Source organism: Salmo trutta, chromosome 18, assembly GCF_901001165.1.
Source record: "Salmo trutta chromosome 18, fSalTru1.1, whole genome shotgun sequence".
NCBI classification, from domain to species: domain Eukaryota; kingdom Metazoa; phylum Chordata; class Actinopteri; order Salmoniformes; family Salmonidae; genus Salmo; species Salmo trutta.
The window spans coordinates 6,504,229-6,528,238 of record NC_042974.1 but is presented as its reverse complement, the minus strand read 5'-3'; the positions used below and the strand labels follow the sequence as shown (position 1 = coordinate 6,528,238).

The 24,010-nt window shown below is 43.4% G+C and overlaps 1 protein-coding gene across 3 annotated transcripts in view; it reads left to right on the top strand.

The window, feature by feature from the left end:
* slc35f3b (solute carrier family 35 member F3b) overlaps positions 1–24,010 on the top strand; it is a 209,973-nt gene that overhangs the window by 161,444 nt on the left and 24,519 nt on the right. For all 3 annotated transcript variants that reach the window (XR_003867578.1, XM_029697599.1, XM_029697600.1), the window contains 2 exons: positions 11,200–11,426; positions 11,671–11,792. Coding sequence is in view for 2 of the 3 variants with exons in the window: in XM_029697599.1 (XP_029553459.1) it covers positions 11,200–11,426; positions 11,671–11,792 (349 nt within the window). In the remaining variant the exon portion in view is untranslated. The remainder of the gene's footprint in view (positions 1–11,199; positions 11,427–11,670; positions 11,793–24,010) is intronic.

Below are 24,010 nucleotides of genomic sequence, written 5' to 3'. Positions count from 1 at the left end.
AATCACCTGGTCTAGAGTGGCTGATATAGCCCTGTAGTTCTATTAATCACCTGGTCTAGAGTGGCTGATATAGCCCTGTAGTTCCATTAATCACCTGGTCTAGAGTGGCTGATATAGCCCTGTAGTTCCATTAATCACCTGGTCTAGAGTGGCTGATATAGCCCTGTAGTTCTATTAATCACCTGGTCTAGAGTGGCTGATGTAGCCCTGTACTTCCAATAATCACCTGGTCTAGAGTGGCTGATATAGCCCTGTAGTTCTATTAATCACCTGGTCTAGAGTGGCTGCTATAGCCCTGTAGTTCCATTAATCACCTGGTCTAGAGAGGCTGAAATAGCCCTGTAGTTCCATTAATCACCTGGTCTAGAGTGGCTGATATAGCCCTGTAGTTCTATTAATCACCTGGTCTAGAGTGGCTGATGTAGCCCTGTAGTTCCATTAATCACCTGGTCTAGAGTGGCTGATATAGCCCTGTAGTTCCATTAATCACCTGGTCTAGAGAGGCTGCTATAGCCCTGTAGTTCCATTAATCACCTGGTCTAGAGAGGCTGATATAGCCCTGTAGTTCTATTAATCACCTGGTCTAGAGTGGCTGATATAGCCCTGTAGTTCTATTAATCACCTGGTCTAGAGTGGCTGATATAGCCCTGTAGTTCTATTAATCACCTGGTCTAGAGTGGCTGATATAGCCCTGTAGTTCTATTAATCACCTGGTCTAGAGTGGCTGATATAGCCCTGTAGTTCCATTAATAACCTGGTCTAGAGTGGCTGATATAGCCCTGTAGTTCCATTAATCACCTGGTCTAGAGTGGCTGATATAGCCCTGTAGTTCCATTAATCACCTGGTCTAGAGTGGCTGATATAGCCCTGTAGTTCCATTAATCACCTGGTCTAGAGTGGCTGATATAGCCCTGTAGTTCCATTAATCACCTGGTCTAGAGTGGCTGATATAGCCCTGTAGTTCTATTAATCACCTGGTCTAGAGTGGCTGATATAGCCCTGTAGTTCTATTAATCACCTGGTCTAGAGTGGCTGCTATAGACCTGTAGTTCTATTAATCACCTGGTCTAGAGTGGCTGATATAGCCCTGTAGTTCCATTAATCACCTGGTCTAGAGTGGCTGAAATAGCCCTGTAGTTCCATTAATCACCTGGTCTAGAGTGGCTGATATAGCCCTGTAGTTCTATTAATCACCTGGTCTAGAGTGGCTGATATAGCCCTGTAGTTCCATTAATCACCTGGTCTAGAGAGGCTGATATAGCCCTGTAGTTCCATTAATCACCTGGTCTAGAGTGGCTGATATAGCCCTGTAGTTCTATTAATCACCTGGTCTAGAGTGGCTGATATAGCCCTGTAGTTCCATTAATCACCTGGTCTAGAGTGGCTGATATAGCCCTGTAGTTCCATTAATCACCTGGTCTAGAGTGGCTGCTATAGCCCTGTAGTTCCATTAATCACCTGGTCTAGAGTGGCTGATATAGCCCTGTAGTTCCATTAATCACCTGGTCTAGAGTGGCTGATATAGCCCTGTAGTTCCATTAATCACCTGGTCTAGAGTGGCTGATATAGCCCTGTAGTTCCATTAAACACTAATTGCCTCTGTATCAGAACTGCGTTGACTTTTATTCACTGAAAATAACAGTAATCATGAGCTATGTACACGTTTTGGCAAAAATTCTGTTTCCTATCCATCCCTGTGGCTCTGCGCACTGACAGTATCACAGGCATATCTCGTTTGATTATAATGACCATTGGGTAGGTGTTTTGGGGCGTACACTACCAGTCAAAAGTTTGGACACACCTACTGTTTCAATAACTTTTCTTAACTTTTACTATTTTCTACATTGTAGAATAATAGTGAAGACATCAAAACTATGAAATAACACATATGGAATCAAGTAGTAACCAAAAAAGTGTTAAACAAATCAAAATATATTTAACATTTTAGATTCTTCAAAGTAGCCACCCTTTGCCTTGATGACAGCTTTGCATACTCTTGGCATTCTCTCAACCAGCTTCATGAGGAATGCTTTTCCAACAGTCTTGAAGGAGTTCCCACATATGCTGAGCACTTGTTGGCTGCTTTTCCTTCACTCTGTGGTCCAACTCATCCCAAACCATTTCAATTGGGTTGAGGTCGGGTGATTGTGGAGGCCAGGTCATCTGATGCAGCACTCCATCACTCTCCGTCTTGGTCAAATAGCCCTTACACAGCCTGGAGGTGTTGGGTCATTGTCCTGTTGAAAAACAAATGATAGTCCCACTAAGCGGAAATCAAATGGGATGGTGTATCGCTGCAGAATGCTGTGGTAGCCTTGCTGGTTAAGTGTGCCTTGAATTCTAAATAAATCACAGACACTATCACCAGGAAAGCACCCCCACACCATCACACGTCCACCTCCATGCTTCACGCTGGGAACCACTCATGAATAGATCATCTGTTCACCTACTCTGTGTCTCACAAAGACACAGTGGTTGGAACCAAAAATCTCAAATTTGGACTCATCAGACCAAAGGACAGATTTCGACCAGTCTAATGTCCATTGCTCGTGTTTCTTGGCCCAAGCAAGTCTCTTCTTCTTCTTCTTGGTGACCTTTAGTAGTGGTTTCTTTGTAGAAATTCAACCATGAAGGCCTGATTCACGCTGTCTCCTCTGAACAGTTGATGTTGAGATGTGTGTATTACTTGAACTCTGTGAAGCATTTATTTGAGCTGCAATCTGAGGTGCAGTTAACTCTAATGAACTTATCCTCTGCAGCAGAGGTAACTCTGGGTCTTCCTTTCCTGTAGCGGTCCTCATGAGTTCTAGTTTCATCATAGTGCTTGATGGTTTTTGCAACTGCACTTGAAGAAACTTTCGAAGTTCTTGAAATTTTCCGGATTGACTGACCTTCATGTCTTGAAGTAATGATGGACTGTCATTTCTCTTTGCTTATTTGAGCTGTTCTTGCCATAATATGGGCTTGGTCTTTTACCAAATAGGGATATCTTCTGGCACACCTGTTAATATTTTGTTTTAAATTAACTAGGCAAGTTAGTTAAGAACAAATTATTTACAATGACAGCCTACTCCAGCCCAACCCCAGTGACGCTGGGCCAATTGTGCACCACCCTATGGAACTCGCAATCACGGCCAGTTGTGACACAGCCTTGATTTGAACCAGGTACTGACACCTCTTGCACTGAGATGCAGTGCCTTAACCCGCTGCACCACTCAGGAGCCCAAATGCATTCCAGGTGACTACCTAATGAAGCTGGTGGAGAGAATGCCAAGAGTGTGCAAAGCTATCTTCAAGGCAAAGGGTGACTAGTTTGAAGAATCTAAAATCTAAAATATATTTTGATTTGTTTAACACTTTTTTGGTTACTACATGATTCCATATGTGTTATTTTATAGTTTTGATGTCTTCCCTATTATTCTACAATGTAGAAAACAGTGAAAATTGGACTATTTTCACAATAGTCCAATAATTTCATAGGATATCAAAAACTACAATCAAGGTAAGAATGATAAATGTCAAAGGTTGGAATTCCCCTTGAATATATCTCAATCTGGGTTTGGTGAGGCTTTAAAGTGAAGTTCAGATTTGAGTTGTATGAATATGCATGACTTGAGTCTGATGCATTTGTTTACTGTGTTCTAATGTTTTCTTAGTTTTTGCTTCTAGCTGCACGGTGGAGAGCGCTTGCTGAGGATGAGAGAGACATTTGGACGTGAGCTAATGTTGACCTGATTAGCAATGCGGAGGATGGCCTGCAAAATGACAAACCAGTGTGGCTTTGTCAACTACTACAGAGCCGCTTGGAGAGGGACCAGAGCTACTTGGCGAGCCACACCACACGGATTATATCTGGGGAGTTTTCATCAAGGCAACCTAGATTCCACGGACCCCTCAACGCTATAGCAAAACAGTAACCCAAATGAAGGCTCGCTCTGGCCCAAGCGCTGGAAAACAGTAACCCAAATGAAGGCTCGCTCTGGGCCAAGCGCTGGAAAACAGTAACCCAAATGAAGGCTCGCTCTGGGCCAAGCGCTGGAAAACAGTAACCCAAATGAAGGCTCGCTCTGGGCCAAGCGCTGGAAAACAGTAACCCAAATGAAGGCTCGCTCTGGGCCAAGCGCTGGAAAAAGTTGTGGTTGAATATTATTTCTGAAAATGTGTGATATTAAAAATAAAAATCATTAAAAGTTATTTATTCATTCATTCATAATTCACTGTAACGAATTAATGTAATAATAAATTGTGTTTTTAATATACCAGTGACAGTCACTACGGCAAGCTAGCAATGACTAGCATTAGCATTTGGTGGGGTGAATAAGCATGCTCAACCTGCCGACCGAGATTTACTGCAACTGACGTCAAAGGCACTGTCCTTTCAAGACTTGTCCTGGTAAGTGGGTGGACGTGTGTGCTAGTTTCTGGGGATTTACTGAACCATTACCAGACATAAACACATCCGTGTACATCCGCGCACATAAAGTCTTTGTTATCGGAGAGAAATGGGACGTGTACAAGGCCAAACACGACTGGACACATGACCGCAAATTTCCAGAAATTGTATGTTTTCGGAATCGTGCAGTGGAATGTTGTGCCTTTTCATGCAGTAAATTATGGATCATGCTGTCATACTGTTGTGACAGATGCGGACTCATACTGTTCTCTTGGATATAATATTAAATATGCAAAACAGGACATCAATTAATGTAGGAGCCTTTCTAAAAGCAGTATAAGACCTATAACAAGATTACAGTTTGACAGACCTTGCAGCTGTCCTACGTTATGAAGAATATGTTTTGATCATCTTCTCAGAGGGCAACAGTTTGTGTCTTAATTGCATAAAGTATTGATTTGAGATTCAATTTCACACCAGAAAAAAGGTTCCAAAGGGGTTCTTCGGCTGCCCCGCATGCTGTCCACCCAATCAAAGGACCAGAGGATGAATCTAGTTGTAACGACCGTCGTCGCAATGAGACCAAGGTGCAGCGGAGGATGTGTTCATCATAAAGGATTTTAATAAACGAATGAACACTACAAACAAAACACGAAAAGAAACGACAGCCAAACAGTCCTGTCAGGATTAACACAAACCTAGACAGAAAACAATCACCCACAAACCCCAAAGGAAAAACAGGCTGCCTATGTATGACTCTCAATCAGCAACAACGATCTACAGCTGTTCCTGATTGAGAGCCACACACGGCCAAACCAAAGAAACAAACCAACATAGAAAAATAAACATAGAACGCCCACCCATGTAACACCCTGGCCTAACCAAAATAGAGAACAAAAAAACCCTCTCTATGGCCAGGGCGTTACACTAGTACTGAAATCATAAACTACAGCTAGTTAGCACTGCAGTGCATAACATGTGGTGAGTAGTTGACTCAAAGAGAAAGAAATACAATAGTTGAACAGTTTTTAACTATTTAATTTCTTCAAAAATTAAGGAGAAGCAGCAGAGAGCGAGAGAAAGCTAGCTATATTTTACTGTATTTTTTAAACTTTCACTTTGCAGCTAGCTAATTTAACCTCCTCAAACACACGACTCAAACAGTGAGGAATGCTATTTATGTTAGCTAGCAGACTAAGGCTATCCAACACTGGAACTCTTCTAAGTCAAGGTAAACTTTCGGTTTTAGTAATTTATTGCCACCAGGGCCCGCTGGTGTAACTGCTAAACTGCTTGCTGTACACTGTACTGCGTGACTGTAGCAGGTTTACTAACACATTAGTTCTAGTAGCTAATATGGTGACATTTATGGTATGAAGGTTTAGCTTGTATTTTTTTTGTTGCCTGGTCACAGACAGCTGTTGTGTTGTACACTGAAGTCCAGGGAAAAGGTGAGAGGAGGAGAGCGCGTAGATGCCAGAAGGAATTATACAACGAGTAAAGTGATGATGCTGTTTGTTTGTGGCTGTTAATGAAAGTGAACTGTGTGTGCAGGTGATCAGGGGTGATTTCATTCCGGCTACGGAACAAAACAGGGATCAACCTACCTGAATTTGTCCAGTAGAAACTCTTATTTGTAACTGTTTGGACTAATGATTCCACCCCAGATCAGCTAGATGCAGGCTAGAGTGTACAAGGTGTTATTGAATGTGTCAATGTATGTCACCTTGATTACTCCAATTTGTCTCTCAACCTGTGAACCTACTGTACATTCTAAACGTTCATTCGTAGGCTAGGTTGTAGCAACCTCGTGATGGGTACAAGGAACATTCAAGCATCATATAGTATCCTAAACCTATCCATGTTACATTGAACTGGGTGAATGGAATATGAATGACTGTCATCTAATATGCTGTAATAGAAATAAGGTCATGCTCATAAAACAATTGTCCTCCCTAATCTTAAACAGCACGGACCCCCACTGGTGTAGGCCTATTGAAACAAACTGACATTCTGTTAATTGGCTATTTCACACATGAATACAGATTCAATATTGAGTTACAGACATTTACAGTACATGACTAGAGTATCTAATGTTGGTACAGTACTGCAGTATCTTTCTAATGTTCTTTCTTTTGACATTAGTCAATAGGTAATGTGATTAGTGAGAAGGTAAGTCCTGGTTTCAAGCTGCCTTGACAGAAGTTATATAATGTTCTTGTGTTTCCAAGACTGCATGAGGAGGAGTACAATTCTGTAGCTAACGGCTGGAGATGAGTAGGCATTAGCTTCCCTGTGGCACACACACACACACACACACACACACACACACACACACACACACACACACACAGCACACATCGTTATCTTTAGAGGGAAAACACCATTAGGGAAATCCCTCATGTTAATGTGATGGCGACAAAGCCACGCAAAAAGCCGGAGAAGGCAGGTGCTCCATGCAGATAGATGATAGCTATGGTTATGAAACAACGTAACATGGTGAACCATAAGGGATCTTGTCTTGTTCTATTATCTTTGGATTCGTTGTTATTATGTTATTATTCTGGGTGCTTGCTGTAGTCTTGGCCCTTACTAGCGCTCTGTGAGTGTGTGTGTGTGTGTGTGTGTGTGTGTGTGTGTGTGTGTGTGTGTGTGTGTGTGTGTGTGTGTGTGTGTGTGTGTGTGTGTGTGTCTTGGGGGTGTTTGGCTCTGCACATTAGCAGGTCTAAAGTGGAGAACATCTTTCACTTTGGATGTGTGTTAACTACAGACTGTATGTATATAGTCCTGTTGGTGATGCTATAGTCCTGTTGGTGATGCTATAGTCCTGTTGGTGATGCTATTGTCATGTTGGTGATTATATAGTCCTGTTGGTGATGCAATTGTCCTGTTGGTGATGCTATTGCCCTGTTGGTGATGCTATTGTCCTGTTGGTGATGCTATTGCCCTGTTGGTGATGCTATTGCTCTGTTGGTGATGCTATAGTCCTGTTGGTGATGCTATAGCCCTGTTGGTGATGCTATTGCCCTGTTGGTGATGCTATTGCCCTGTTAGTGATGCTATAGTATTTTTGTATGGCTCTAGAAGAGAGCCAGTATGTCCAATAATCTCTGTGTGTTTTCAAGTACCTACGTTTTGTCTGCACACAAGTTTTCTCTAAAACATGAATCCCTTCTTCAAAGTCACAGTCAAACAAAGCCAGTCCTGACATGTCCCAGACAGACAGAATGATGGAAGAGATGTTAATGAGGTGTGTGTGTGTCTTTCTGTCTGTTTGTTTCCCTCTCTCTCTCTGTGTGTGTGTGTGTGTGTGTGTGTGTGTGTGTGTGTGTGTGTGTGTGTGTGTGTGTGTGTGTGTGTGTGTGTGTGTGTGTGTGTGTGTGTGTGTGTGTGTGTGTGTGTGTGTGTGTGTGTGTGTCATTGTAAGTCAAGAGGCAGAGACTCCTGAGTAGAAGTCATCTCAGATTGGGTATCAGCCCCTGCCCTCTCCTGTCCTCTGTTTGGCTGCAGACTGACTGCCAGACACACACACACACACACACACACACACACACACACACACACACACACACACACACACATAGAGACACACACACACACACACAGCCACACTCGAACACCAGATTTTGTGTAATAGATTTTGTCTGAGTTCAGTTAAACTGTAAACGACGATAGGTTATTGTATGAAGAATGTGTTGACATTGTGTGAATGACCTGAATTTATTGAAAGTGACTTAGGCTACTTCAGATTATAGAAGATTCAGTGTGGATAATGGATAAGAACAGTCATAATAGCTTATTGAATTGAAAAATGCAATAAAGTTTTACAGTTGTCTCTTAAAATGTAATCTCAATATATTTTAACATCTATAGGATTTAGCAGTTATGGGTCTCTGATGCCATGTGACACCTTTAATTCTAATTCTAGTTCCCCAGAAAATATCTACCCTGGTCTCATGCGGTCGTGCTGTAGACAACTCTTCTAAATCTCTATTCTGGTCTCATATTGTAGTGCTGTAGACAACTCTTCTAAATCTCTACCCTGGTCTCATGCGGTAGTGCTGTAGACAACTCTTCTAAATCTCTATTCTGGTCTCATATTGTAGTGCTGTAGACAACTCTTCTAAATCTCTATTCTGGTCTCATATTGCAGTGCTGTAGACAACTCTTCTAAATCTCTACCCTGATCTCATACTGTAGTGATGTAGACAGCTCTTCTAAATCTCTACCCTGGTCTCATACTGTGGTGATATTGACAACACTTCTAAATCTCAAACCTGGTCTCATACTGTAGTGATATTGACAACTCTTCTAAATCTCTACCCTGGTCTCATATTGTAGTAATGTTGACAACTCTTCTAAATCTCTACCCTGGTCTGATACTGTAGTGATGTAGACAACTCTTCTAAATCACTACCCTGGTCTCATACTGTAGTGATGTAGACAACTCTTCTAAATCTCTACCCTGGTCTCATACTATAATGATGTAGACAACTCTTCTAAATCTCTACCCTGGTCTCATACTATAATGATGTAGACAGCTCTTCTAAATCACTACCCTGGTCTGATACTGTAGTGATGTAGCCAACTCTTCTAAATCACTACCCTGGTCTCATATTGTAGTGCTGTAGACAACTCTTCTAAATCTCTACCCTGGTCTCATACTGTAGTGATGTAGACAGCTCTTCTAAATCACTACCCAGGTCTGATACTTTAGTGATGTAGACAGCTCTTCTAAATCACTACCCTGGTCTCATACTGTAGTGCTGTAGACAACACTTCTAAATCACTGCCCTGGTCTCATATTGTAGTGCTGTAGACAACTCTTCTAAATCTCTACCTGGTCTCATATTGTAGTGATGTAGACAGCTCTTCTAAATCACTACCCTGGTCTGATACTGTAGTGATGTAGACAACTATTCTAAATCTCTACTCTGGTCTCATACTGTAGGGATTTAGACAGCTCTTCTAAATCACTACCCTGGTCTGATACTGTAGTGATGTAGACAACTCTTCTAAATATCTACTCTGGTCTCATACTGTAGTGCTGCAGACAATTCTTCTAAATCACTACCCTGGTCTCATATTGTAGTGCTGTAGACAACTCTTCTAAATCTCTACCCTGGTCTCATACTGTAGTGATGTAGACAGCTCTTCTAAATCACTACCCTGGTCTGATACTGTAGTGATGTAGACAGCTCTTCTAAATCTCTACCCTGGTCTCATACTGTAGTGCTGTAGACAACTTTTCTAAATCACTACCCTGGTCTCATATTGTAGTGCTGTAGACAACTCTTCTAAATCTCTACCCTGGTCTCATATTGTAGTGATGTAGACAGCTCTTCTAAATCACTACCCTGGTCTGATACTGTAGTGATGTAGACAACTCTTCTAAATCTCTACTCTGGTCTCATACTGTAGTGCTGCAGACAACTCTTCTAAATCTCTACCCTGGTCTCATACTGTAGCGCTGTAGACAGCTCTTCTAAATCACTACCCTGGTCTGATACTGTAGTGCTGTAGACAACTCTTCTAAATCTCTACCCTGGTCTCATACTGTAGTGATATTGACAACTCTTCTAAATCTCTACCCTGGTCTCATATTGTAGTGATGTAGACAACTCTTCTAAATCTCTACCCTGGTCTTATACTGTAGTGATGTAGACAGCTCTTCTAAATCACTACCCTGGTCTGATACTTTAGTGATGTAGACAGCTCTTCTAAATCACTACCCTGGTCTCATACTGTAGTGCTGTAGACAACACTTCTAAATCACTACCCTGGTCTCATATTGTAGTGCTGTAGACAACTCTTCTAAATCTCTACCTGGTCTCATATTGTAGTGATGTAGACAGCTCTTCTATAAATCACTACCCTGGTCTGATACTGTAGTGATGTAGACAACTATTCTAAATCTCTACTCTGGTCTCATACTGTAGTGCTGCAGACAACTTTTCTAAATCTCAACCCTGGTCTCATACTGTAGGGATTTAGACAGCTCTTCTAAATCTCTACCCTGGTCTCATATTGTAGTGATGTAGACAGCTCTTCTAAATCACTACCCTGGTCTGATACTGTAGTGATGTAGACAACTCTTCTAAATCTCTACTCTGGTCTCATACTGTACTGCTGCAGACAACTCTTCTAAATCTCTACCCTGGTCTCATACTGTAGCGCTGTAGACAGCTCTTCTAAATCACTACCCTGGTCTGATACTGTAGTGCTGTAGACAACTCTTCTAAATCTCTACCCTGGTCTCATACTGTAGTGATATTGACAACTCTTCTAAATCTCTACCCTGGTCTCATATTGTAGTGATGTAGACAACTCTTCTAAATCTCTACCCTGGTCTCATATTGTAGTGATGTAGACAACTCTTCTAAACCTCTACCCTGGTCCCATATTATAGTAATGTAGACAGCTCTTCTAAATCACTACCCTGGTCTCATACTGTAGTGCTGCAGACAACTCTTCTATATCTCTACCCTGGTCTCATGCTGTAGTGATATTGACAACTCTTCTAAATCTCTACCCTGGTCTCATATTGTAGTGATGTAGACAACTCTTCTAAATCTCTTCCCTAGTCTCATACTGTAGTGATGTAGACAACTCTTCTAAATCTCTACCCTGGTCTCATACTGTAGTGATGTAGACAACTCTTCTAAATCTCTACCCTGGTCTCATACTGTAGTGATGTAGACAGCTCTTCTAAATCTCTACCCTGGTCTCATATTGTAGTGATGTAGACAACTCTTCTAAATCTCTACTCTGGTCTCATAGTTTACTACTGTTTTCTTTGTGTTCAGGAGAAGACCGTCCCAGGGAGAATGTGGTGGGCAGCACAGCAGACGGCCAGGCGGCAAACGGCGGGGCGCCGGGGGCGGAGTCTGCTACGGAGAGGTGGAGACTTCATTGCTGCATCAAAATCACGGCCGTACAGGTGCGGAAGGCGCTGTGGGGCGTTGCCATGGTGATGTGTGTGTGCTCATCGTGGGCGGGGTCCACCCAGCTGGCCAAGCTCACCTTTCAGCAGGTAAAGAACCTGACGAAGTTGCATACTGAACACACACACACACAAACTCAGATTGACACGATCCACCACAGTGCTAGCGAGTGCCAGGTGAAACCTGTTAATAAGAATGTTAAAGTCATTTGTAAAGTGGTTGTTCCACTGGATATCATAAGGTGAATGCACCAATTTGTAAGTCGCTCTGGATAAGGGCGTCTGCTAAATGACTTAAATGTAAATGTAAATGTAATTTGTTTTGGATACCCAGTTTGACGCTCCCTTCACCCTCACCTGGTTCGCCACCACCTGGAACTGCCTGTTCTTCCCCCTCTACTACATCGGACACCTGTGTAAGAGCCCTGAGAGACAGACCCCCAGACAGAGGTTCAGGTAATCAATCAATCAATACAATGTATTTATACTGTTTACATCAACTGTTGTCCTAAAGGTTTAACAAAGGACACCAGGGGACAAAGAAGGAGTGAAAACTATTTCAGACTGCATTGAGAGGCATAGCAGAGTATCATGGAAACCCAAATGTAGCCTTGTTGTAATATAATATGCCATTTTAGCAAGTTTATACATCATAATGGTGGCTCTGGTGTTTCATGATGGCTCTGGGATTAATATTACCTCTGGTTGTCTAAAAGTGGAGCTAAAAAGTCATGACTTTCCTAAGTTAGGTGGGAGGTATAGTGTGTTGAACTGCAGCAGTCTCTAGTTGGATAAAAGCCTGTGCCTACAGTTAGATCAGCTTAGTCACATGACGTGCTCTTCCTCTGAGAGGAATCCCTTATCTCTACAACCCACTGGGCTGCTGCTGCACACACATAGAAGTGTGTGTGTGTGTGTGTGTGTGTGAGAGTGCGTTGTGTGTGTGCGAGAGTTTGTGTGTGTGCATACATGCCTGCATGCCTGTGAGTGCTTCCAGTCGTGCGCTCGTGCTCGTACGTGTGTCTGTGCATGCTTGCATGTGTGTGCGTGTTTGTCAGAGCTTCTAAGAATGCTTATGCAAGGATCTGGTTCTGGGCCCTCCCTGCTCCCCTGGCTCTGACTGTGTGTCCTGCATACTGAACAGCCTTTATAATGTTAGCTTCCTATCACAGCCTTTATAATGTTAGCTTCCTAACACAGCCTTTATAATGTTAGCTTACTAACACAGCCTTTATAATGTTAGCTTACTAACACAGCCTTTATAATGTTAGCTTACTAACACACCCTTTATAATGTTAGCTTTCTAACACAGCCTTTATAATGTTAGCTTACTAACACAGCCTTTATAATGTTAGCTTTCTAACACAGCCTTTATAATGTTAGCTTACTAACACAGCCTTTATAATGTTAGCTTTCTAACACAGCCTTTATAATGTTAGCTTTCTAACACAGCCTTTATAATGTTAGCTTACTAACACAGCCTTTATAATGTTAGCTTACTAGCACAGCCTTTATAATGTTAGCGTTCTTCCTAACACAGCCTTTATAATGTTAGCTTACTAACACAGCCTTTATAATGTTAGCTTTCTAACATAGCCTTTATAATGTTAGCTTACTAACACAGCCTTTATAATGTTAGCTTTCTAACACAGCCTTTATAATGTTAGCTTACTAACACAGTCTTTATAATGTTAGCTTTCTAGCACAGCCTTTATAATGTTAGCTTACTAACACAGCCTTTATAATGTTAGGTTTCTAACACAGCCTTTATAATGTTAGCTTACTAACACAACCTTTATAATGTTAGCTTACTAACACAGCCTTTATAATGTTAGCTTACTAACACAGCCTTTATAATGTTAGCTTACTAACACAGCCTTTATAATGTTAGCTTACTAACACAGCCTTTATAATGTTAGCTTTCTAACACAGCCTTTGTAATGTTAGCTTTCTAACACAGCCTTTATAATGTTAGCTTTCTAACACAGCCTTTATAATGTTAGCTTTCTAACACAGCCTTTATAATGTTAGCTTACGAACACAGCCTTTGTAATGTTAGCTTACTAGCACAGCCTTTATAATGTTAGCGTTCTTCCTAACACTGTCACGCCCTGACCAGGGGAACTCTGCTATTTTGGTTAGGGTGTGGTATTTCTATGGTTTATTTTCTATGTTTTGTTATAGCCTTTCTTTGTGGTTTATTTCTATGTTGGGCTCGGGGGTGATTTCCAATCAGACAGCTGTCGCTAGTTATGTCTGATTGGGAATCACATTTAAGTTCCTTTCCCCCCACGATGTAGGTGGGTTGTTGTCTCGTTTGTTTGAGCAGTTAATGATCAGGCATTTTCTTGTTTTTGTGTACGTGTTTAATTCAGTGTAAGAATAAACATGTGTTCGCTCCCAGCTGCGTTTTGGTCCGCTTCCTTATCACCCGACGACGAGCGTTACAGAACAACCCACCGAACCAGGACCAAGCAGCGGGAGGAAAAGGAGCGCGAGAGATGGGCTCGCGAGGGAAAGGAGTTCTGGACCTGGGAGGAGATCATGTCGGGGAAAGGACCCTGGCGGAAGGATTCCCAGGTCGAGGAGGTGATGCCAGCCGGTGGAAGGAGTCGCAGGCGGCGGTCGAGGAGGCCCGGAAGACACCCCCAATAAATTTTTTTGGGGGGGGCTAATGGGGTGGTCCGGAAGGGCAGAGGAAGAGCCCAGACCACTGCTCTCGTGGGGGATAACGGCGAAGGAGGAGGCAGAGATGTGGCAGGTCCTGGAGGACCTGCGTAGGGACAGCGTGGAGGAAGAGCCTTGGGTGGCAGAGGTGCGCACGGTATCGCCAGTGCGCCTGCACAGCCCAGTGCGCTCTGTGCCAGCGCTCCACACTTGCCAGGCTAAGGTGGGCGTTGAGCCAGAACGGGTGATGTCAGCTGTGCACTCCAGACCTCCAGTGCGCCTCCTCGGTCCAGGATATCCGGCGCCGCTTATGCGCACTGTGTCGCCGGTGTGCGGTCACGGTCCAGCACGTCCTGTGCCAGCACCTCGCCCTTGCCGGGCGAATGTGGTGCGTGTCCACAGTCCAGTCCGGCCCATCCCTGCTCCCCGCACCAAGCCAGTGGTGCGTGTCCCCAGTCCTGTCCGGCCCATCCCTGCTCCCCGCACCAAGTTAGTGGTGCGTGTCCCCAGTCCTGTCCGGCCCATCCCTGCTCCCCGCACCAAGCCAGTGGTGCGTGTCCCCAGTCCTGTCCGGCCCGTCCCTGCTCCCCGCACCAGGTTGGTGGTGCGCGTCCACAGTCCTGTCCGGCCCATCCCTGCTCCCCGCACCAAGCCAGTGGTGTGTGTCCCCAGTCCAGTCCGGCCCGTCCCTGCTCCCCGCACCAAGCCAGTGGTGCGTGTCCCCATTCCAGTCCGGCCCGTCCCTGCTCCCCGCACCAAGCCAGTGGTGCGTGTCCCCAGTCCAGTCCGGCCCGTCCCTGCTCCCCGCACCAAGCCAGTGGTGCGTGTCCCCAGTCCAGTCCGGCCCGTCCCTGCTCCCCGCACCAAGCCAGTGGTGCGTGTCCCCAGTCCAGTCCGGCCCGTCCCTGCTCCCCGCACCAGGTTAGTGGTGCGTGTCCACAGTCCTGTCCGGTCCATCCCGGCTCCCCGCACCAAGCCGGTGGTGCGTGTCCCCAGTCCAGTCCGGCCCGTCCCTGCTCCCCGCACCAGGTTGGTGGTGCGTGTCCCCAGGCCAGTCCGGCCCGTCCCTGCTCCCCGCACCAGGTTGGTGGTGCGTGTCCCCGGTCCTGTCCGGCCCGTCCCTGTTCCCCGCACCAAGCCCACGGCGCGTGTCCACAGTCCGGCACGGCCTGTGTCCGGTCCACCGGTGACCAGTCCTGTTCCGGTCGACGGCTCCGCTCCGGAGCCTGAGCATGCCGCTCCACCGTGGTCCAGTCCGGGCCAGAGGGGTAGGGCTAGGGTGGAGGCAGGGGGAGAAACACGCCCGGGGCCAGAGCCTCCACCGAGGGTGAGGCGCCCACCCGGGTCCCCCCCCTAATAGACTTTAGGTTGGTGCGCCGGGCGTACGCACCGTTGGAGGGGGGGTACTGTCACGCCCTGACCAGGGGAACTCTGCTATTTTGGTCAGGGTGTGGTATTTCTATGGTTTATTTTCTATGTTTTGTTATAGCCTTTCTTTGTGGTTTATTTCTATGTTGGGCTCGGGGGTGATTTCCAATCAGACAGCTGTCGCTAGTTATGTCTGATTGGGAATCACATTTAAGTTCCTTTCCCCCCACGATGTAGGTGGGTTGTTGTCTCGTTTGTTTGAGCAGTTAATGATCAGGCATTTTCTTGTTTTTGTGTACGTGTTTAATTCAGTGTAAGAATAAACATGTGTTCGCTCCCAGCTGCGTTTTGGTCCGCTTCCTCATCACCCGACGCCAATCGTTACAAACACAGCCTTTATAATGTTAGCATTCTTCCTAACACAGCCTTTATAATGTTAGCGTTCTTCCTAACACAGCCTTTATAATGTTAGCCTACTAACACAGCCTTTATAATGTTAGCTGACTAACACAGCCTTTGTAATGTTAGCTTACTAGCACAGCCTTTATAATGTTAGCGTTCTTCCTAACACAGCCTTTATAATGTTAGCTTACTAACACAGCCTTTATAATGTTAGCTTACTAACACAGCCTTTATAATGTTAGCTTACTAACACAGCATTTATAATGTTAGGTTTCTAACACAGCCTTTATAATGTTAGCTTTCTAACACAGCCTTTATAATGTTAGCTTTCTAACACAGCCTTTATAATGTTAGCTTACTAACACAGCCTTTATAATGTTAGCTTACTAACACAGCCTTTATAATGTTAGCTTACTAACACAGCCTTTATAATGTTAGCTTACTAACACAGCCTTTATAATGTTAGCTTTCTAACACAGCCTTTATAATGTTAGCTTACTAACACAGCCTTTATAATGTTAGCTTACTAACACAGCCTTTATAATGTTAGCTTACTAACACAGCCTTTATAATGTTAGCTTACTAACACAGCCTTTATAATGTTAGCTTACTAACACAGCCTTTATAATGTTAGCTTACTAACACAGCCTTTATAATGTTAGCTTACTAACACAGCCTTTATAATGTTAGCTTACTAACACAGCCTTTCTACTCATTCACCTTTCAGCTGCTGCTGTATAGCCTTCAGAAAGATGGATGTATGCAGAAAGTACCAATACAAAGACATGACATGTTGTAATAGCATGGCCTGTGTTGTAATAGCATGGCCTGTGTTGTAATAGCATGGCCTGTGTTGTAATAGCATGGCCTGTGTTGTAATAGCATGGCCTGTGTTGTAATAGCATGGCCTGTGTTGTAATAGCATGGCCTGTGTTGTAATAGTATGGCCTGTGTTGTAATAGCATGGCCTGTGTTGTAATAGCATGGTCTGTGTTGTAATAGCATGGCCTGTGTTGTAATAGCATGGCCTGTGTTGTAATAGTATGGCCTGTGTTGTAGGGCTTGTGTTATACCATAGTGTGGTCTAATGTATTGAGACAGCGGGGCTTGTGTTATACCATAGTGTGGTCTAATGTATTGAGACAGCGGGGCTTGTGTTATACCATAGTGTGGTCTAATGTATTGAGACAGCAGGGCTTGTGTTATACCATAGTGTGGTCTAATGTATTGAGACAGCAGGGCTTGTGTTATACCATAGTGTGGTCTAATGTATTGAGACAGCAGGGCTTGTGTTATACCATAGTGTGGTCTAATGTATTGAGACAGCAGGGCTTGTGTTATACCATAGTGTGGTCTAATGTATTGAGACAGCAGGGCTTGTGTTATACCATAGTGTGGTCTAATGTATTGAGACAGCAGGGCTTGTGTTATACCATAGTCTGATCTAGTGATATCTCCCCTGATTCTGGACTGCATATCCACCTGGGCCACTCTCTATCTGTCCCCCTCTACCTAGTGGTTACGTCCCAAAATGGCACCTATTCCCTTCCAAAGGGCACCCTATTCCCTTCCAAAGGGCACCCTATTCCCTTCCAAATGGCACCTATTCCCTTCCAAATGGCACCTATTCCCTTCCAAATGGCACCCTATTCCCTTCCAAAGGGCACCCTATTCCCTTCCAAATGGCACCCTATTCCCTTCCAAATGTTACCCTATTCCCTTCCAAATGGCACCTATTCCCTTCCAAATGGCACCTATTCCCTTCCAAAGGGCACCCTATTCCCTTCCAAATGTTACCCTATTCCCTTCCAAATGGCACCCTATTCCCTTCCAAATGGCACCCTATTCCCTTCCAAATGGCAGCCTGTTCCCTTTACAGTGCACATATTTTGACCAGGGATCATAGGGCTCTGGTCAGAACTAGAGCACTAGGCCCTGGTCAAAGGCTATGCACTAGGGAATAGAGAACCATTAGAGACACATGCTCAGACACATGCATGGTCGGAACTAGAAGCACAAGCATTTCGCTACACTTGCATTAACACCTGCTAACCATGTGTATGTGACAAATACTTTTAATTTGATTTGATGCTCATGCTGTCTCCTGCTCTCCCGTCCCTCTGCCTTTCAGAAAACAAATGAAATATCAACAGAGTTCTGATCTCCTTGAAAATGCAGGGGCTGGAGAGCAGCATATGATAGGCTGAAATGTGGAATGCACAGCTTTGTGGGAGATGAGGAGAGACTTCAGTGAGCTGCCAGATGCTCTTCTCCTCTCTTGGGCTAAAGCAGCCCTGCCCTAGCATGTGTCAGTCCACACAGTGTGTGGAAGAGCTGGCACCAGTCCACACGACATAACTGATACATGACAGCATGGCAGAGGCCAATCACAGTTGTCATCGGACCACTTTCCACTGGGGCTTAGGACGGAATTCAATGTGATTGCAGGTTGTCGACAATGTGGCTTTTGAAGGTAATGTTCCATATTTACTGAGATCCCATTCACGGTAAACGCTAAATATGTCGGCTCAATCGGAAATTGTCTTTAAAAGCTGCATTGTTGAAAACACGAAAAATATTGAATCTTAGCCTTAATCTGATGCTTGAGCTTAGTTCCAGGCTGAAGTCCAGGGCTTAGGTTTTGGGGATTCACAGCCCCAGTCAAAGAGGTCTATTGTTATGGATTCAGGCATATAGCCAGGTTCAGTAATGAAATGAAGAAAGGCCCTCAACCTCATAAACTGATTATAGTTATAGTGTATTGTTGCCTGTTTGTACGTGGCCTGTTAGTGCCCAGTGTGCTTTATCTGCACTGTCATCTTTCTGGAGCCTGACCAAAACAACCTCCTACAGCTCCACATCCACACCACCAGGCCACTCTGACAGACTGACCAGGAGCTACAATACCTAACTACCTAACTGACCAGGAGCTACAATACCTAACTACCTAACTGACCAGGAGCTACAATACCTAACTACCTAACTGACCAGGACTAACAGTACATAACTACCTAACTGACCAGGACTAACAGCACATAACTACCTAACTGACCAGGACTAACAGTACATAACTACCTAACTGGCCAGGAGCTACAATACCTAACTACCTAACTGACCAGGACTAACAGTACATAACTACCTAACTGACCAGGAGCTACAATACCTAACTACCTAACTGACCAGGACTAACAGTACATAACTACCTAACTGGCCAGGAGCTACAATACCTAACTACCTAACTGACCAGGACTAACAGTACATAACTACCTAACTGACCAGGACTAACAGTACATAACTGACCAGGACAAACAGTACATAACTACCTAACTGACCAGGAGCTACAATACCTAACTACCTAACTGACCAGGACTAACAGTACATAACTACCTAACTGACCAGGACTAACAGTACATAACTACCTAACTGACCAGGACTAACAGTACATAACTACCTAACTGACCAGGACTAACAGTACATAACTACCTAACTGACCAGGACTAACAGTACATAACTACCTAACTGACCAGGACTAACAGTACATAACTGACCAGGACTAACAGTACATAACTACCTAACTGACCAGGAGCTACAATACCTAACTACCTAACTGACCAGGACTAACAGTACATAACTACCTAACTGACCAGGACTAACAGTACATAACTACCTAACTGACCAGGACTAACAGTACATAACTACCTAACTGACCAGGACTAACAGTACATAACTACCTAACTGACCAGGACTAACAGTACATAACTACCTAACTGACCAGGACTAACAGTACATAACTGACCAGGACTTACAGTACATAACTACCTAACTGACCAGGAGCTACAATACCTAACTACCTAACTGACCAGGACTAACAGTACATAACTACCTAACTGACCAGGACTAACAGTACATAACTACCTAACTGACCAGGACTAACAGTACATAACTGACCAGGACTAACAGTACATAACTACCTAACTGACCAGGAGCTACAATACCTAACTACCTAACTGACCAGGACTAACAGTACATAACTACCTAACTGACCAGGACTAACAGTACATAACTACCTAACTGACCAGGACTAACAGTACATAACTGACCAGGACTTACAGTACATAACTACCTAACTGACCAGGAGCTACAATACCTAACTACCTAACTGACCAGGACTAACAGTACATAACTACCTAACTGACCAGGACTAACAGTACATAACTACCTAACTGACCAGGACTAACAGTACATAACTACCTAACTGACCAGGACTAACAGTACATAACTGACCAGGACTAACAGTACCTAACTACCTAACTGACCAGGAGCTACAATACCTAACTACCTAACTGACCAGGAGCTACAATACCTAACTACCTAACTGACCAGGAGTAACAGTACATAACTACCTAACTGACCAGGACTAACAGTACATAACTACCTAACTGACCAGGAGTAACAGTACATAACTACCTAACTGACCAGGACTAACAGTACATAACTACCTAACTGACCAGGACTAACAGTACATAACTACCTAACTGACCAGGACTAACAGTATATAACTACCTAACTGACCAGGACTAACAGTACATAACTATCTAACTGACCAGGACTAACAGTACATAACTACCTAACTGACCAGGAGCTACAATACCTAACTACCTAACTGACCCGGACTAACAGTACATAACTACCTAACTGACCAGGACTAACAGTACATAACTACCTAACTGACCAGGAGTAACAGTACATAACTACCTAACTGACCAGGACTAACAGTACATAACTACCTAACTGACCAGGACTAACAGTACATAACTACCTAACTGACCAGGACTAACAGTACATAACTACCTAACTGACCAGGACTAACAGTACATAACTACCTAACTGACCAGGAGTAACAGTACCTAACTACCTAACTGACCAGGACTAACAGTACATAGCTACCTAACTGACCAGGAGTAACAGTACATAACTACCTAACTGACCAGGACTAACAGTATATAACTACCTAACTGACCAGGACTAACAGTACATAACTATCTAACTGACCAGGACTAACAGTACATAACTACCTAACTGACCAGGAGCTACAATACCTAACTACCTAACTGACCAGGACTAACAGTACATAACTACCTAACTGACCAGGACTAACAGTACATAACTACCTAACTGACCAGGAGTAACAGTACATAACTACCTAACTGACCAGGACTAACAGTACATAACTACCTAACTGACCAGGACTAACAGTACATAACTACCTAACTGACCAGGACTAACAGTACATAACTACCTAACTGACCAGGACTAACAGTACATAACTACCTAACTGACCAGGAGTAACAGTACCTAACTACCTAACTGACCAGGACTAACAGTACATAACTACCTAACTGACCAGGAGTAACAGTACATAACTACCTAACTGACCAGGACTAACAGTACCTAACTACCTAACTGACCAGGACTAACAGTACCTAACTACCTAACTGACCAGGACTAACAGTATATAACTACCTGTTTGTATAGTGCTGTTTGTGGCCAGCCTAGAAATATAATTACCCTTGAGGAGTCAAGCAGTCAAACTTCAGAGGTCTGAGAGGCTTTGAACTGCAGTTTTCAACCTCCTGGTGTCTGAACGGCTGGCCAGGCCACTCTGGCAGATAGCCTAAACCTGGAGGCTCAAGCTACAGTAGCTACCTCACCTGGCATTGTTCAGTTCAGTAATTGATGTGTCAGTAAGATTTTCTAGGTGCAATATAATTGTCTGGTTGGCAGCCTGGATGGGACCAGGACGGGAATGGAGAGCTGGCAGCCTGGATGGGCCTGGACCGGGATGGAAATGAACCAGGAGCTCCAGTAACTCCTTACCAGTTCACATACCAGTCTTTATGTTTACCTTTAAGGTATACTTTGGGATTTTGGCAACTAGGTCCTTTATCTACTTTTTGATCTACTTGGTTAGCACAGTGACTGTAAGTCTATGGGTATCTGCTAGCATGCTAGAACGCCAAGAGTGTGCAAAGCTGTCATCAAGGCAAAGGGTGGCTACTTTGAAGAAAAATAATCTAAAATCTAAAATCTATTTTGATTTGTTTAACACATTTTTGTTCACTACATGATTCCATATGTGTTATTTCATAGTTTCGATGTCTTCACTATTATTCTACAATGTACAAAATAGTAAAAATAAAGAAAAACCCTTGAATGAATAGGTGGGTCCAAACATTTGACTGGTACTGTATATATGTCTTATTTTACAAATCAATACTTGGAGTCAAAATATAATTTTAAACTGGGTGGTTTGAACCCTGAATGCTGATTGGCTGACAGCCGTATACCACGGGTATGACAAAACATTTGTTTTTCCTGCTCTAATTATGTTGGTAACCAGTTTATAATAGCAATAAGGCACTTCGGGGGTTTGTGGTATATGGCCAATATACCACGGCTAAGGGCTGTGTCCAGGCACTAAGAACAGCCCTTAGTAGTGGTATATTGGCCATATAACACACCCCCTTATTGCTTAAATATAATATCATCCAAAATAATATTGTGATATTTAACTGTATCGATTTCCCCTATCACTAGCATACACTATGAATACTAACACTAGTGTTGTGTACTAAAATGTGATTGTGTTTGTTTACATGTGTTTGTGCTGTGTGACCTTGTGTTTGTTTGTTTGTCTGTGTTTGTACATATACAGTTGAAGTCAGAAGTTTACATACACCTTAGTCAAATACATTTAAACTCATTTTTCACAATTCCTGACTTTTAATCCTAGTAAAAATTCCCTGTCTTAGGTCAGTTAGGATCACCACTTTATTTTAAGGATGTGAAATGTCAGAATAATAGTAGAGAGAATGTCAGGTGGGGGGTGTAGCTGGTGCATGAAGTCAGGCGCAGGAGAGCCGGGATGAGTGGACAACGCACTTTACTTGAGAAAATAGCACAAAGTAACAAAACCAGTGTGCGAACAATAAAGGTTGTAATACAACACGGGTGAACACAGCACCCGGAACAAACCAGCCGGAAACGTACCGACCTTAACTTTCCTCACACGGTCCTTTGCTGTTGTTCTGGGATTGATTTGCACTTTTCGCAAAGTATGTTCATCTCTAGGAGACAGAACTTGTCTCCTTCTTGAGCGGTATGACGGCTGCGTGGTCCCATGGTGTTTATACTTGCATACTATTGTTTGTACAGATGAATGTGGTACCTTCAGGCGTTTGGAAATTGCTCCCAATCAGACTTGTGGAGGTCTACTATTTTTTTTCTGAGGTCTTGGCTGATTTCATTTGATTTTCCCATGATGTCAAGTAAAGAGGCACTGAGTTTGAAGGTAGGCCTTGAAATATATCCACAGGTGCACCTCCAATTGACTCAAATGATGCCAATTAGCCTATCCGAAGCTTCTAAAGCCATGACATCATTTTCTGGAATTTTCCAAGCTGTTTAAAGGCACAGTCAACTTCGTGTATGTAAACTTCTGACCCACTGGAATTGTGATACAGTGAATAATAAGTGAAATAATCTGTCTGTAAACAATTGTTGGAAAAATTGTGTCATGCACAAAGTAGATGTCATAACCGACTTGCCAAAACTATAGTTTGTTAAGTGGGACGCTAGCGTCCCACCTGCGGGACACACTATTCAACAGCCAGTGAAATAGCAGGGCGGCAAATTCAAAACAACAAAAATCTCATAATTCAAATTTCTCAAACATACAACTATTATATCCCATTTTAAAAATACACTCCTCGTTAATCCAACCACATTGTCCGATTTCAAAAAGGCTTTACGGCGAAAGCATAACATTAGATTATGTTAGGACAGCGCCTAGACAAGAAAAACCACACAGCCATTTTCCAAGCAAGGAGAGGCGTCACAAAAAAACAGAAATACAGCTAAAATTAATCACTAACCTTTGATGATCTTCATCAGATGGCACTCATAGGACTTTATGTTACACAATACATGTATGTTTTGCTCGATAAAGTTCATATTTATATCCAAAAACCCCATTTTACATTGGCGTGTAATTTTCAGAAATGTTTTGCCTCCCAAAACTTCCAGTGAATGAGCACATCAATTTACAGAAATACTCATCATAAACGTTGATAAAATATTCCACTGTTATTCAAAGAATTATAGATACACTTCTCCTTAATGCAACCGCTGTGTCAGATTTCAAAAAAGCTTTACGGCGAAAGCAAATTTTGCAATAA